General features: G+C 36.9%; 1 protein-coding gene across 4 annotated transcripts in view; it reads left to right on the top strand.

Annotated features, from left to right (window-relative positions):
* Nucleotides 1-15,309, top strand: part of GALC (galactosylceramidase) — a 43,765-nt gene extending 28,456 nt beyond the window's left edge. For 3 of the 4 annotated variants that reach the window (XM_026112166.2, XM_026112158.2, XM_026112148.2), the window contains 9 exons: nucleotides 1,182-1,306; nucleotides 2,484-2,611; nucleotides 3,084-3,173; nucleotides 4,454-4,543; nucleotides 5,703-5,847; nucleotides 6,393-6,573; nucleotides 8,989-9,152; nucleotides 10,805-10,881; nucleotides 12,712-15,309. In XM_026112166.2, coding sequence (XP_025967951.1) covers nucleotides 1,182-1,306; nucleotides 2,484-2,611; nucleotides 3,084-3,173; nucleotides 4,454-4,543; nucleotides 5,703-5,847; nucleotides 6,393-6,573; nucleotides 8,989-9,152; nucleotides 10,805-10,881; nucleotides 12,712-12,855 — 1,144 coding nt within the window. In that variant the 3' untranslated portion in view covers nucleotides 12,856-15,309. The remainder of the gene's footprint in view (nucleotides 1-1,181; nucleotides 1,307-2,483; nucleotides 2,612-3,083; nucleotides 3,174-4,453; nucleotides 4,544-5,702; nucleotides 5,848-6,392; nucleotides 6,574-8,988; nucleotides 9,153-10,804; nucleotides 10,882-12,711) is intronic. The other variant, XR_010389348.1, reaches the window with a different exon arrangement.
* Nucleotides 15,310-15,867: the final 558 nt, after the last annotated feature.

Raw genomic sequence — 15,867 nt, forward strand, 5'->3', positions numbered from 1 at the left:
AAGTAGTAGATAAGAATGTTAATAACCTAACAGCCAGACCTATCTATGGAATTCATAAATTATTGTAGAATAGTTCCAAATCCATACATCCAATGAAGTTGTTATGGCTTCTATACTGAAAACAGGCTTTGGCTGATAAAAGAGGACTTAGCTTTCTCCTAAATTCACTTCCTCTGAGTTCCCTTATTTCTTTCTGGTGAGGCTGGACCTTTGAAAAGTTTTAATGTGAGAAATTTGTCAAGTTTATCTCAGAGCTGTTTTTTTATGAGCAAATTCTTGGGGATTTCTGGATCCTTTCTGAAAGGCATGTAAATGGTGATAAATCTATAGGAGGGACTTTAGAAAATGGACCTTTGGCACTCAGTTCACAACTGGAGAATAATACAGCAGCTTTATTAATAACTGCTTTATTAAGCTGTATTTGCACACTTATGGATGCACAGATCTTGAGTTTCAAGTCATAGCTACAGATTTTCATGAAGACCAAATCAAAAGACCTACAGTAATTAACTTGCCAGTATCCTGACATTACAGTGACATTAAGAACAGTGTCCTGTTCTTAAAATGGTGACAGTTGCTGGAAGCTGGCCAGGTAAAGTTGTTCTCTTCTTAGTGTGTGGGTAAAGGAAGGAATATACTTTGTACTGTTCCAAAAAAAAAATGGGAGGGGGTGGGGGACAACCAACCGGGGGGAAAAAAAAAAAAAAAAAAAAAAAAAAAAAACCCACGCCAACCAAACAGTCTAAACTTTGACAGCTTAATCTTTTTTTTCCTTTGAGGTTTCCACAAACTGATGTGGTCAGAAGAGCAAATGTAAATGGAGTCTTTAACCCTCAGTGCACACTTCCATTAATGTCTTAATTCTAGCAACTTGCTACAGTGACAGAAAGAACGTATCAGTTCTGTAAGCAGTTCCCAACACTGCAAGTTGATTTGCTTTGTTTTCACCTCCTGTGGTTTTGTGCTTTAACAGGAATGACTTTTGCCCTAAACTTCTCTTCAATCTATGCTAGAGAAAATAGTTTTACTGCAGTTTTTGCTCTTTAGAATTTATAGAGATTTTTAAATCTTTGGTGAGAGGAAGAAGTAGAGAAGGGAGAAGAGGAGGTGTAAATCCTTCTACCAAATTCATCTAATACTACCCACATGAATGAAGCAAAAAACTCCTATTTTTCTTTCAGAACCATTGCATGGAATTTAGTGGCTAGTTATTATGAAGAGTTGCCCTATGGTCGATGTGGACTAATGACAGCACAAGAGCCATGGAGTGGCCACTACAAAGTAGAAGCGCCTATCTGGATTACAGGTAAAAAGTTTGCAAATATATATTGCTAAAGTGACCTAAAACAGAGCATAACTGTATCGTCTAAGCCTTTTATTAATTTAATGCTTTTTAATGTGTATTAATCTTTGTACCAAATTAAAGTAGCTCTGTGTAACTATTTTACGAATACCCCAAAAATTGTTCCCTTTAGCAGAAAGCAGGAAGGTCAGTAGCAGGGAAAATATAAATAGTTTACCTTTGGGTGCATGCACAAATGACTGCTGCCTTTTATAGCTGTCACTATTAAAGCATTTTGATCTGAAATGCCAGTAAAGGTTAGTGTGTTTTGCCTGGTTCCGTTTTTTATCCCCAGCCACCCCCCGTCCCCAAATAGACATTTGGTATTTCTCCATTTGAGAAACTAGAGCAAAGCACTTCTGTATTCTTTTGAGGCTGCCTGTGTAAGCCAGCATTTTCTTGTACCTGGGGGAAGGGGGATACTTCTGCACAGTATCTATGAACACTTGGCTTCACTGATAATTGTGTAGTCCTTCCATAATCTTTTTCTGCCTTTGCCACAGTTCAGTAGGGCAGGTGGCATAAGCAATGCAGTTGAGAAGAATCAAGGCAAATGTTGTAATTTTTATTCTTCTGTTAGTTACCTGTATATGTAAAAACATATATTAAAAGAAAAGAGAGAAAAGAAGAAAAAGGAAAAAAAATAAAAGCCATACTGGGCTTCAGAAGAGACTGAAGAGTTCCTGTTTCCATGTTGCTCAGGATTTTCATGATCCGTGTCATATCCCTTTTCAGTACTGCCTCTTACATGCTGAAAATTCTATGCCATTTAGTTATTCATCATATAGATGCTCTCTTAGACTTTCTCTGGCTCAGCTGTTTTCCTTGTGAAAATGGAGAAGTGTGCATGTGAGAAACTGATGAATATTCATATTGCAGCTACATAGTTGATTTATACAATAGCATAGCAGTGTTTTTGTTCCTATCTAAATAATTGCTAACACATCTTTTTAACTGTTTTGTCTGCCATCTTTCTTCTTGTATACTTGGAATTTGTTTTGGAAATTGCATTATTTTTTTCCCAAAGTTAAAAGCTTGCATTGCATGTGTGAGAAGCTTAGTTTAGACTATAAATGTTCATTATTTTTTAATCAAGACTTAATTATTTTCTTCTGATCTTTTTTGTTCCATTTTATTTCAGCACACACAACCCAATTTACTCAACCAGGCTGGTCATACTTACAAGTGGATGGACACTTAAAAGGAGGTGGCAGCTTTGTAGCTCTGACCGATGGCCTGGGAAACCTTACGATTATCATTGAAACTATGGTAATGTGCTTCAGCAACTCCAATGAACCAGAAAATATAAAGGACTGTTTTGTTATGAATAACTTCTTTGGATTTACATGGTTCATATGTGTGAAGATGTTCTATAATACCTGTAGTTTTGTTAGTGAGATCACCAGATGTCCTTTTTTCTATCTAAACTTTGAGTAGGCAGCTATCAAAATGTTCCTGGTGGTCACTGTATATGTCATCTTTATATCACAAATTACTCTTAATTTGATGACTTTTCAGTAGGAAATTAAATCATATTCTGTTTTAAGCAACATCCCAAATAAAATTAAGTTAGTATAATGGTAACGATCACTAAGATAGCAGTGAAATAGCTGAAAACTGATCCTGTCTTGCTTTTTTATTTACATTTATGCTGTATGATTTTTTTTGTCAGCATTGGTATCTGGTGAATTCCAGAAATGTATATTCTTTCTATTACTTTTTTGTTTCTTTTTCCCCCCAGAGTCATAATCATTCTCGGTGTATCAGGCCTCTGCTGCTTCCTTTCAGCGTATCACCTCAGAGAGCAACTTTCTACCTCAAAGGGTCTTTTGTAAGTAGGTATTGAATGCATCTGATCAGAGTGAGTTGCCATCTATAGTCAAATACAAACAAGGTAATATCACAGGATAGCAAGAAATCAGAGTTCTTCTGCACCTCCAACAATAGAGGCTGTTATACCTCTGGCAAAGTTTAAAGCATTCTGCTCCTGCTTTTATCATGAGATGTAATGTCATAACTGAATTTGTAGAACTACTGCCTTACAAGTCTAATCATCTGTGTGCTGAGGAAAAGATTTGCTAGAATAGAGAGCATTTGGATTTTTCTTCAGGATTTATTTCAAGGCTGGTTGCTCTGACATGCTGACTTAGTTTGACTGGCTAGCATAGTTGTGACATTTCTAGTTGCCATCAGCTCCTTTCCAGGGGAATAACTGCAGTCACTTGTACATTCTAAGTTAGGTTGCTCCATTCCATGAAGAGAGATTGTGAGAATCTCCTGGGTTTTGTTGTCTAACTAAACTGAATTGCTCTCTGAAATGTAAACAATGCTCTGATAGTGTAAACTATCATACTAGAGTATGTTTTATTAGTAGCTGTTTTGGATAATTGCTTCTCAGAAGCTGAAAGTGTTTAAATATTTGGAGTTTGATTTCTGGTGACATTAGATTTCCTTCATTTAGGAGGAGATATTGAGTGGCACACTGTGGCAATAAAATGGTTTTCTTGGGAAAAGCATTTGAGTATCGCTTTTGGAATACAGCTCCCTTTGGGGGAAGTATCAGACAGCTTATCCAAATCAAACTCTAGATTGCATTGTTCACTGTTCTTCTGGGTAATTAAAAAATAGCAGAGATTATGTATGATTAAAATCAGTAATTAATGTAGTTGATATGCTATAGTATCACAGGAGTTTGGAGATCTGTAGGCAACATGCTCTGTTCAAAAATCAACATCAAAGAACCTGGAACTAAACCCAAAGTCTCATTAAAGCAAAACTAGCATGAGACTATCTCAGTCTGATTGCTAGTAGGCTGAGGGTTTGCATCAGAGGGATGCTGTCATTGATTAATAGAAAAGGTAAAGGTGTGTGTATGGTCACATTGCTGTCTGTCTTCATAAGTAGTATTACTGCATGTTGGGACAAAGACTTACTGACATACATCATCTGCAGAAAGTTAGTCTGTATGTAATGGCTGACTGGATAAAAGGGAGTAGTGGCTTCCCAGGAGCTCAGTAGATCTAACAAAAGGTAGACACCCTTAAGAGATGGATATTTCTAAAGATGAATATTCAATGACTTGAAATATAGTACTTTTTTTTTAAATTACAGTATATGGTGAAAACCCTTCAGGTGTGGCATTCTAGGCTTGGCTTTGAATCTGCGCACACTACTCTTTTCCAGCAACTCCATCCTGTAAAGGTAAATCCATTTTAATACTCCTATAGTAATCTTGCTTTTAAGAATTGATTGTGGAAAAATGTTTTTTCTTAGATTTAGAATACAGTATTACAAAGTAAAAAGTAGGATCCCATATATCAGAATAATCTAAAGTAACTTGTATTGGGCCCTTCTGGGTGTGTCTTCAGAGAAACTTCATGGTCTTCTGTGTGTATTCATAAACATAAATGCTGAGTAGGCTGGTGATGTTATTCCTTGTGCAGGGCTGATGCATCACTGCTTTTTAACAGGTATGTAGTTGGAGAGTAATTAATTACTTAGTTCAAATGTGTTAATGATATGTGTCAATTTTTTCCATTTCCTGCCCCACCTTATTTTAATCTCAGCCTGTGCATTAGCAATATAATAAAATGTCAGTATGGTAGACCCAAGCATTATTTGTCCAGTTTAATCTTATTTACACTCATTTGCTAGGTGTTAGTCTGAACTAGCCTTGGAGTTCTTGCTACAGGAGGATTTGCAAGATCATAGCTTAGTATCTCTCTGCCTGGAGGCCTGATTAACCTTCCAACTTTCTAGCCTCTCTGCATATATTCTTTGTCAAACCTTTGGGACCTGCATGTTCTGTGGATGCATTTAGAAGAAACATTCTGGAGTAAAGAACCTCTGAAACTATATCTGTGCTACCTAAAGTAGTGAGAATACAGAGTTCCTCACAAACTTGATAAAAATGCACTTTCTCAAGTTATTTACTAATGACTTTGATAAAATAGCCCCTTTAAAAAGCAATGAGCATTCTGTCTAGCGTGTGACTTTACTTAAATCCTGCCCATTAATGAGCATTCCTGGAAGTCTGTCTGTAATTTCAAGTGTTTCCTCCCCGTTTGCTGAAACTACTGGTCTTTCATGCCTTAACTGCATAGTTAAGGCATGTCTTATTTGCTCTGTTTCATTGCAGCTTTACTAGCTGTATCCAGGCTTACCTGGAGAATGCTATGAAGAGGCTGGGGAATGGTTTCAAATAAAGCTTGGAGGAATTAAACATTGATGTAAGGAGATAGGATTTTTTGCCTTAAATTAGGACTTAAGAGGATCTCTTCTAACTCAAACTTGGATATATTGTTATTTAGTAGTGTTTGGTTTTTTTCTTTTTTGAAGCTTGAGCTTTCTTTAATTCCAGGTCTGGAAGGGAAGTTTTTCTTTAGATCTAAATGTGGATGAAGTCTACACTTTAACCACGCTCAAGACAGGGCAAAAACATATTTACCCAGACCCTCCACCATCTCAGCCCTTTCCTTCTAATTACAAAGATGATTTCAATATTCGTAAGTCTGAATTCTCTGGTCTAGAAACTTAATTTACACATAGATATAGTCTTAAGATAAAAAGGCTGTAACAGTTGTGGTATGAGTCATCTATGTGTGTGTATGAGACATGAATTAATCTGCATGTGTGTTTTGTTTTTGCTCATTTATATCTGCTTCTCTGACAGTTTACACCTGTGCTTGCAAGAAGGTGTATTTTATATTATGTCTTACCTGGGTGGCCACGGACAGTTTTAAAATTTTTGATTCAAATGATACAGCTCATAACTGTAGTGAAGTAGTTCTTGGAAGTAAGAAAGGGAAGAAAGTAGTTTGTTTTTTTTCATGCATGTGTAAAAACTGGGGCCTGCTTAAAAACAAAACAAAACAAAATCCAAAACCCAACAAAACCTCCCAACCCTCAAACCTTAGATCAGTTTTAGAGTCTGCTTTGATAAAATGAGTCAGAGGTATGGAGAATATCTTCAGAGGAACTTTCTGAAAACAAGGGTAGGCAGAAGAAAATTAATATTTTGATGTTGATATGTATTTTATTCTCTGAACAGGTAATCCACCTTTCAGTGAAGCTCCAAATTTTGCAGATCAGACAGGGGTATTTGAGTACTTCATTAACACTTCTGATCCAGGAGATCATGTCTTCACTCTCCGTCAGGTGGTGGTTCAGCGACCCATCACTTGGTCTTCTGATGCAGACCAAACCATCAGTATCATAGGAAATTTTCAGTGGTATGTAAACGCTATTTTCTGGTGAGACCTAGGAAGATGTCCCCCTTACTGGTATGGGTTATGGTTGGTTCATCTGTCCCCAGCCTCATCTCTCTTGGACAGATGGTTTATGCATTCTGACTGTCTGTAGACATGTAGAAGTGATGACTGAAAGGGACTTCCGGAGGTCATTGAGCCCAGCTCGAGGCAGGACTATTGCCAATGCTGTTGGATCAGATTAGCTGTGTCTTTGTCTAGATGAATCTTGAAAACCTCCAAAGATGGAGATTCCACCATGTTTCTTGGTAACCTTTACCAGTGCTGCAATGTCTTCCTGTTGGAAAAATTTCTTCCTCTAATCCTGCTGGGTGTTATTTGGCCGAGCTGTCTGAGAACAGTGGATATAGGGTGGCTTATTAGAAAGACCAAGTCAAAGTAGTAACTCAAGTAGAATCATAATTCAAAGTGTGTGCTGAATTTCAGTGTGTTTTCAAATGAGACAAAAGATTGATTCAGTTTAAATTACTTTAAGTGGTCTTACTTGTCCATATAAAGCTTGATTTGTTAGTAATTCAATCTTGTATTGATGAAATAATTTAGGAGTTGATTCAGTTATATTTGTTGTAGACTGCCATCTTCTGAGCGGTCCCTAGAACTCTGTGTATTTGATTAACCCGCCACAGAGAATGATTTTATTTCTGTGTAAATGTAACTGAGCTTTACTGGTCAGGTGTAATGACTGTAGTTCTTTCTAAGAGCTGTGATGTAATTTGGGATCAAGCAGCACATTTCAGCATGATTTTATTAGTATTAAGAAGGATTCGGTTAAATAGGTTTAATAATAGTAAATAATAGGAAACTTTATTAAGACTTTTTCTTTGATTTGTAAGAATCTAGCCTGAACTCTTTTGATATTCTTTCACATAACCATTCTAACGGGATCAATAATCCCCCAGATGTTTCTTCAGAGCAAGCTTCACCTGTCTATTTTCAGGCCTGACCACATGATCATTTTGCTCTGAAGCTTGGAAGTATGCCACCACCTTCTAGTTGGAAGTTGTTTTTCAGTTACCTGATGTTTTCTTCTGCAGTTCTCTGTTAAGCAAAGTCTTATATTCCCCCTTAATCAACTTCCACTCTTTGGGTAGATCACATTCAGTGATCCCTAAAACTGCTTTGTAGTCTGTATTCTTAAACTCTTGCACTGAAGTGCCCCAAAGCTTCCTATTATTTCTCTTTGGGTTCCATTCCTTCTGAGCTCTCATCCTGTTCTCATGATAAAGCTTTTTTTGAATGTTCAGCTGGTTGTTTGTTGCATCTATATACACTTTTCATAACTGCAGTGTTCAATTTCATGGGCTTTGATATGTTTGCTTCATCCCAGTCTAAGGCTCATCTTGTCCTGGTTTGATGCTTTCCAGTGTTATTGCATTCTGTTGCACTGGTGAACTAATATTTCACTGCATTTCTTTGTGGAGTGATGATTGTGACTTCAGTAATTAATAATTTATCGTGATTAAAGTTCAGGGTTATTTAGTTGTTTTTGGTTTGGCTTTTAATCTTGTATTGTGAAAGCTCTGGCCCTCTCCTGCATTTGTTAATGTTTTGCTCTCATGGTTGTGTTGAACCTATAGAGAGGTTGTATCTATATTAATGCCATTTTATTGCAAGTCACTGCAGACTTGGGATTTTGATTTTTAGTTTGAATGTATGTTAATAAAATGAATGAATGCTTTTAACTTTTATTGTAAGAGGCTTGTACTGTAATTTCAACAAAAAATATTGTGCATGTTTTCTAGGTGCCATTTGATTGTTCTGAGTTTCCTTTGCTTGATGGTATATTTTTATCCTCCTTTTCACTTGTCATTCTGTGCAAAACTTAGTGCTTTACAGTTGTGTTCAAGTATTGCTGTTGCACAGGAAAATCAAATGAATGCAATATAGTTTAGCTGTTTGTTAATTTGTTTAATGATTTGTTTGGGCAAGGGGTCTGGATTTCCTAACACTTGACCTGTATTAAAAACCCTAGAGAAATGAAGATCAAATTTTAGCAGCTGTGGCCTAAAATCTTGGGTTTAATTTAGTCATCTAAAGATGTAGTTTCTAATTTATCATTTTGCAGACCTGAATGTTTTTCTATGGAGGTGCAAACCTTTGTGTAACAAACTAACCTGCTGACAAGATGCTTATTTTTGTTGTTGCTCTCTGAGAAGAAGAATTGTTTTAGAAGATCTGTGGATGTGCGGGTAGGTAACTACCAGTCTAGACAAGTAATAGATGAGGATGGATCTGTACATCTCACACTGTAGGTAGCAATTAGGATGGCTAAACCTTTCCTCAAGAAGGTTGCTGTACTGTATAGAGAAGAGTTTTCTACCTACTGCCTGCTTTTAAAATCCATTCTTTGCTTGTTAAAACATTGCACTTTGCTTACAGGGAAAACTTTACAGTCACTTGTGACATCTACATGGAACAACCACGTGATGGAGGCGTGTTTGTTGCAGGAAGAGTTGACAATGGTGGTATATATGTTCGAAGTACCAAAGGAGTTTTCTTCTGGGTTTTTGCAGATGGCACCTACAGAGTCACTGGTGACCTAGGTAAGCAGCTGTTTGCTAAAGTGCATGCTGACATATGGACTTCTCACCTTGAAAGCCTTCTAGAAACCCTGAAGTGTGTTTAAAAAAACAAAACAAAACAAAAAAAAACCTTTGTGGCTCAGCTGCCATCACTGTGAACTTCACCTGTTGTGCTCTAATGAGGGTCATATTCTATATGCAAATGGAACATTTGAAGGCAACTAACTGGCTGGTATGCTAGTCAGTCTCAGCTTTCTGGATCTTTTTTGTGTTGACAAAATCTATTTAACAGTAGTTCAGGTAACTTATTTTGCTTCTTGTAAATTTTCTGATACAGTGGTAATAACTTTAGAAAGGCTTGATTCTTATACTACACGTAAAAAGAAAATGTCTTTAAAAGCAGTGGCCCACCTCATTTAGCAATATAAGTCAATATGCATACATTTGTTTTAGACGATAAATAGCTTACTGTTTCCACAAGTTATTCATTTTACTCTGTCTAGCTCTGTGGAATCAGAGTATGTTCTACTTGTAATGCTAGCACTCATGTGTTCACCTGTACAGCACTTGACAGGCACATGAAAGACTCTGTTTTAATATAGCTGAACAATGAGTATAAGTTTTTTTAAATTTGCTTTGAAATAGTGGCAGTTTTTGTTGCTATAAATGCATTTCCTATCACTTCATGAGTATAAGTTATAATTTTCAGTGATTCCTGATGACTGAAATGCAATTTAATGACCCACTTCACACTACACTACTGGACCTTATAAGTATTCTCCTCTTGCATGCGTGCTTTCTTTTGCTCTCTTTTTGTTGCACCCTAGGAAACTTCACAGTAATCTAACTCCACTACAATTTAAATTTCAGCTGTATAAAAGTATACTTACATTAAGGATAGTCTCCAGTATTTATTTTTAGTAGGACATGGCAATGTTACCCAATTAGTTTCTCAGGCTGTCAAGAGTAATTTTCCCAGTTGGAATGAGGGGAATTTGATTAACCAGCTCATTATTTCAGACTGGGATGCTGGTTATGCAATATGATAATCTTTCTCTACAGCTATTTTCAGTGATCTTTGTTTTTCCAGAAGATAATTCTAGTTGCAAGTTAATTTAATATTCAGACTCTCTACTGAATAATTCAATATGCTACTTGTTGCATTCATTTTTTTTCCTCAGGTCTTCCATCCAGGTGTCAGTCACATCTGATAGATGTAGAGAGATTTTTTTTGGCTTAGCTTAAATTTTGACTAGAACTAAGCAACATGCTGATGTGGCATCTCAAACTCAGGAAAGCAGAACTTGTTTAAAACAGAGCTAATACATAAACAAGGAGACTTGTGGAACAAGGAGAGCGATAGCTACTGTCTCACTTTATGAACCTATATCCCTAATATGAGGAATCCTTCTTATAGTTCTGAGAAGTTTTTTGACCCTTACGGATTTCAGTGATAGAACAGTGCTGGCAAAACAGGAGAAATGACATTGATAGTGCAGAATTCAGTTGTGTGTGTTAAGCCCTTCATGCAGCAGTTGAAATCCCTAAGCTGTTGATTCTGGACACCTCTGAAAATAAGATACTAGTTTCTTCTTGCTGACTTGGTATTAAGCTGTCAGTCTTATAGCAGAGGTGTGAAGTAGAACTTTGCTAACCTTGAGCATGTTTTGCAGGTGGAGAAGAAATACTGATGAAAGGAGACTCTGGTGTCCGGGCCCATGCATGGCACACACTGACTCTCAACATCCAGGTAAGGAGAGACAGGCAAAAAGTTAAAAGACCAGTTGAGAAGCTTTCTGTCCTGGATGAGTTAGACAAAACTGTGGCATGCTATTGACTCTGTTTGCATTAAAGTGCCCTGTCTAAAACACAGATGTTTCTATTTGTTGTTTGAAAGTAATACTGGAATATCTCATCAAGTTTTGCTAGCTGTAATTTTATAGAGATCTTGAGAAACTGGAGAGGATATGGAAAAGAACCACAAAGATGAGTTGAAAGCTGCAAATAGGTGGGATAGAGAGCTGACTCTCTTGCTTAGCCTTATGAAAAGACTGTAACCTGATTTTTCCATCCTGAAGACTGTCAGGGAACTATTGCAGTAGCCTGTTTTACAAGTGTCACTCCCACCCATTCTTTTTGCATGCTAAGGCCTTGTAAATGGAGCCACTTAAGGACTGGGGAACAGAGAGGAGCTGCCACTTTTCTTTCCTTTTTTCAGAGAAAAAGCAAACATACTGTTGCTGTGGAAATGAGCTATAACCAATGAGAAGCCTGTCCACATTGCTTTTTTTCTGTTTGTCCTAGTTAACTGGTAAACAAAGGGGTCCCAGACTCTACTTCTAGTATACCTGTGCTGTTAGCTGGCTGTGGAATTGATGTATGCAACTAAAACAGGAATGGCTTCAAGTATCTCTGTAGAATCCCCTTGCAGAATGTAACCTTTGCAACTGTGTGTGGCCTGAAGTATAGGAGAGCTTGAATCCTAGTTGGCAAGGACTAGGACTGGGACTGAAGCCAACTCTTTAAAATTATGCACCAAGTATTTCTTTCGTGCTAAAATGTCAAGTGAGTGGTCAGAAGCTTGCTTCTACATTTTGTACTTCCCCATTGGGAGACAAAGGGATGCTCCTATCTGGGTATTGACAGGAATTTAAGTAGTTTAATTCTGATTTTTGTTCACTTACATATGACTGTGGTTGCCATCTGTATAATGGGGTCAGATGCTTGCCAAACTCAACAAGCTGCTAAAAGTGAATATAAATTGTTCAAAACTCAAAGCCATGATGATAGTTTTTAGATGATGCTACAAACTTCTATATGTGCTGTTAAAGTATTTTGTGCTAAGCATGTCTTTAATGTAAAGACAGAAATGTAGAGCCTCTGTAAAGAGCTTTCACACTGACTGGAGAAAATAATTGCCTCTTGAAATACATTCTTTGCTTTTATTTGTGTTTATAATTGTCTTTCAGATTAAGAAATGCAGGTAAATTGGAGTAATTTTTTTTCCCCCACTACTGTTTAGTGGAAAACGCTTGCAAGATAAATTAAGTGACTTTTACTGAAACTGTTTTTAGTTTTAATGGTAATGTTATACTTGAAAGTTTTGCTATCCCTTCTTCCTCCTCTCAAGTTAGTGACTAAAATACATCTGTCCTCTGACTTTTGCCTAAATCTACAGAATAAATGCCAGATTTATCATACCTAGAAAGGACTCTGCAATCCAAGTAGCTCTAGCTTTGCTGCTCTCGAGAAGACAGCTGGCCTGTTTGAGGGAGCCTGACACAGATGTAAGAGGCAAATCCAGTTTACCTTTCAGATTCTTTGATGAATTTACAAAGCTGTTAGGTGCAAATGAGCCTTTTATATATTCACTGTGTGAATGCATTAATTCTATTTCAAGGGCTGATAGGCACTGGATATTTAGAGGCACATTTTCATGGAAAGTAAATGAAGTGTAATTGAAAGTTCACTTAATATCTTTCTGAATTTAATTATCTCTTCTCCCAGGTGAGATGGCTCAGTGCCAACATATTTAGTCCCTGGATTTTACAAAGCTAACTTACTTCCTTTCTTTTGACAGGGCACTTCTGCCTCAGGGCTGTTAAATGGTTATCCACTGTGGGAGAATGTCACCATCACTGAACCAAGTAACGGCTGGGCTGCTATTGGAACACGCTCCTTTGAGTTTGCACAGTTTGACAACTTTCACGTTGAAGCCAGCTGAGATGGCTTTTGTGTCTGGAGAACCCAGTTCTCTTATTACTTTGGATCAGATCCAGTTCAAACTTTGAGGACAATTTAATACTTTGTTGAGATTGATCTGTTGGCAGGGAATCTGAATTCTATCCTTACTATTTGTTAGAAGTTTACTTGAATAAGTATCAACATGATTGTAACTTTATCCCCTGGTTGTTGTGGGATTTTTACCCTTCAATTTTTAGAGGAGAATTTTAGTTTAAGATAATGATGGAGACAAAATCATAGGTTTAAATCTTTTTGGATACCAAGATCTAAACTTCCCAGCTCACTTTTAAGATAGTTTTAGAAGGACTCTCAAGCTGTGGTTTTAACACTTACATGATTGTGTCTGTTCCTTTCACTCTTAAAGAATTAAACGCCAGTAAGTCTAGTGAGTCAGTGGCCCTCTGTAGTTGTAGGCTGTGGTTCTCAAATTTCCTTTACACAAGTACTTGGGGGGGTTTTGTCTCAGGCTGTAGTAGAAAAAAGAGACTAGGCAATATAGTACTTCAAGTGCATTTGATTACTTCTTAGAAATTTCATTACCAGCCTTATAGCGGATCATGTTTTCAGTGGAATGGAAGTGTATCTTATGACTGATCAGGCAATGCAGGATGTGCCTTAATTTTAAGCTACCTCTTCTCCAATGAAAGTTCACTCCTTGTGTTTTTCCTTGCATGGTGTAAAGGATAAACCCTTTGTGACCCTTTGTGTCATCAACTCAACTCATGGATGCTGACAAGCAGAGTGCTTACATTTATGTCAGATCAGATGTGAAAAATCAGCCTTTTGTTCCTAAAAGCTCAGGTGACCATCTTTCACCTGTGATGGATCTAAGGCTTGAAGCAAAAAATAGTTAAAGCACAACTGTATGTAATTTGGTTGATTGCATTACTGTAGCACAGAAGGGCTGTGAGTGTATCATTTCCTTTTATACCTAGGACAACAAGATTAAAGTCTTTGAATATGAATAGATTGCAAGTTCTTAAGGCCAAACTTTTCCTAGGCCACACCAGGTAAAGCTCAGAGGGAATTTCAAATCCTGGGGAAAGGGGTGGGGGGATTCCATTTTGCTGTGGCTCACTTCATTGTTTTTTTCAAGTTGCTTTTCCAAGTTATTTTTTTCTGAGAAAAAATACCTTGAAAATATAAGGTCCTAAATGACATTTTCATCACCCTTTTACCAAATTCAGTTGGCTTCTGAATTTCTTTTGTTGTTTTTTTGTTGGTGAGTTTGAATGAAGTGGATGTCTTTTTGCCATGACAAAACATGCTTCCTGTGTCCACTAACTTTTCACATTCAGCTCCTGTTTAACTGACCAGCAAGTAGTTCCAGACGTGATGGGCCACTCAGATCTGTATGAAGTTATCAGTAGCAGGCAATATCTTATCTTGAGAAAAAAATCTGCAGTATACTTTGATTTATATTGGGTATTATTCTGATTCACATTATTTTGAAGACTGATTCCAGTAAGCATTAACTTAAGTTTCTGAAGTGGTCATCTAGGATAGATTTAATATGTTCAGAATTATTGCTGGAAAATTATTATAAAGGTTATTTTCCAAATTAGCTGTTGGAGAAGTGATCTCAAAATTCCATCTCTAACAGGTAGAGATGAGAATTTCCCCCCCCCCCAACAATTATACTGCTACCACTATTGATTGGTTACAAATCTTTATGTAAAGCTTCATATGTGGAAGTAACCTTGAACAATAGTCTAAAACACTAAACTTAAGCTCTTGTAAAAAGCTTCCAAATATTAAGCAGCTACCTATTTGACTGGGTGAGAAATGAAAGCCAATTTTCTGCTTCAGTTTCATCCTGATAGTTGAAGTATGGTTGCAGGTCTGATTACTTGTTTAGCTTCGGAAGGGATATCCATGTGGGAACTCCAGATGTGAAGGAATCAAATTTTAGGTGCTCATGTTAAAGTAATATGACTATAGGAGAAAGTTCTCCAGCATAAACTGTTTTTAGGTGGGATGAATTTGTGTGGTGGGAGACTTCTTGAAGACTTCTTGGTAGCTTTTGTGGGCTGTAAGCTGTGTTTGTGTAAGGGATTAACAATGGTACAGTTACTCCAAAGGAGCTGTCCAGCTCTTTACCTTTTAATGCACTAGTTTAACTGTACTGTTGTTGCATTGTGTTCTACATGCAATGTGTTTTATTACTGAAATGTTTTTTTTTCAAATCTTAATTTATAAAGTTAGAGGATTAAGCTGTTGTGAACAGAGTAAGCAATTTAATGATGATATAGTGTTATTCATCTTTATATGTATGTAATTCTTCACCCTTCAGCAGACTGTAATATGCCTGGCATTAACAAGCTGTCAAGTCTTTTTGTTGAGGAGTGGATTTATGTTGTTGATTATAAATACTAATCATTCCAAATGGACAAATAAAACACTTCAATAAAAAACAAAAACAAAACCAAAAAGACCACCTTGTTTGTGCAGAGTGATTCTGTAAATGGGTCTTGGTATCCTCCAGTAAGAAAGTTGACAGTTTTTCTGTTGTGATTCCTGATAAATATGCTTGACATTAGGTTAACTGGACTAGAAGAGGTTTTTCTAACACTGAATAGCCAAGCAGTCCTTGTTAACAAATACCTCAAAAAACATGTATGTTAGTGCTTGTGCTGTTGGTTTTTTCTTTTTTTTAAAGTTCCTTTTAGAGCTGAATCTACAATTTGCTTCTTTCCATGTCTTTTGTATTTAGTTAAGAGAATTAAATTGTTTTTAAGGGCCGGTCATGCAAAACTGCTGAATACTAAGGTCGTGCAAAAATTAGCTGAAAGTCTTTATCTCTAGGTATGGAAACAATTGGTGCTGTAAGGGTGTATTTTTAAAGTTTTGATGAGGCTTCTTTACCTTGAATCTCCTTTTGAATCTATTTTGAAACTTCCCCCCTGTCCTGCCCTTACTGAAGTTCAACTTTAAAAGGGCAGGAGAAATTCCATAGAGCCAGTCATGCTAGCAGGCGTGAATTGCCCTAGAA

The sequence above is a fragment of the Dromaius novaehollandiae genome, chromosome 5 (assembly GCF_036370855.1).
Source record: "Dromaius novaehollandiae isolate bDroNov1 chromosome 5, bDroNov1.hap1, whole genome shotgun sequence".
Classification (NCBI taxonomy): domain Eukaryota; kingdom Metazoa; phylum Chordata; class Aves; order Casuariiformes; family Dromaiidae; genus Dromaius; species Dromaius novaehollandiae.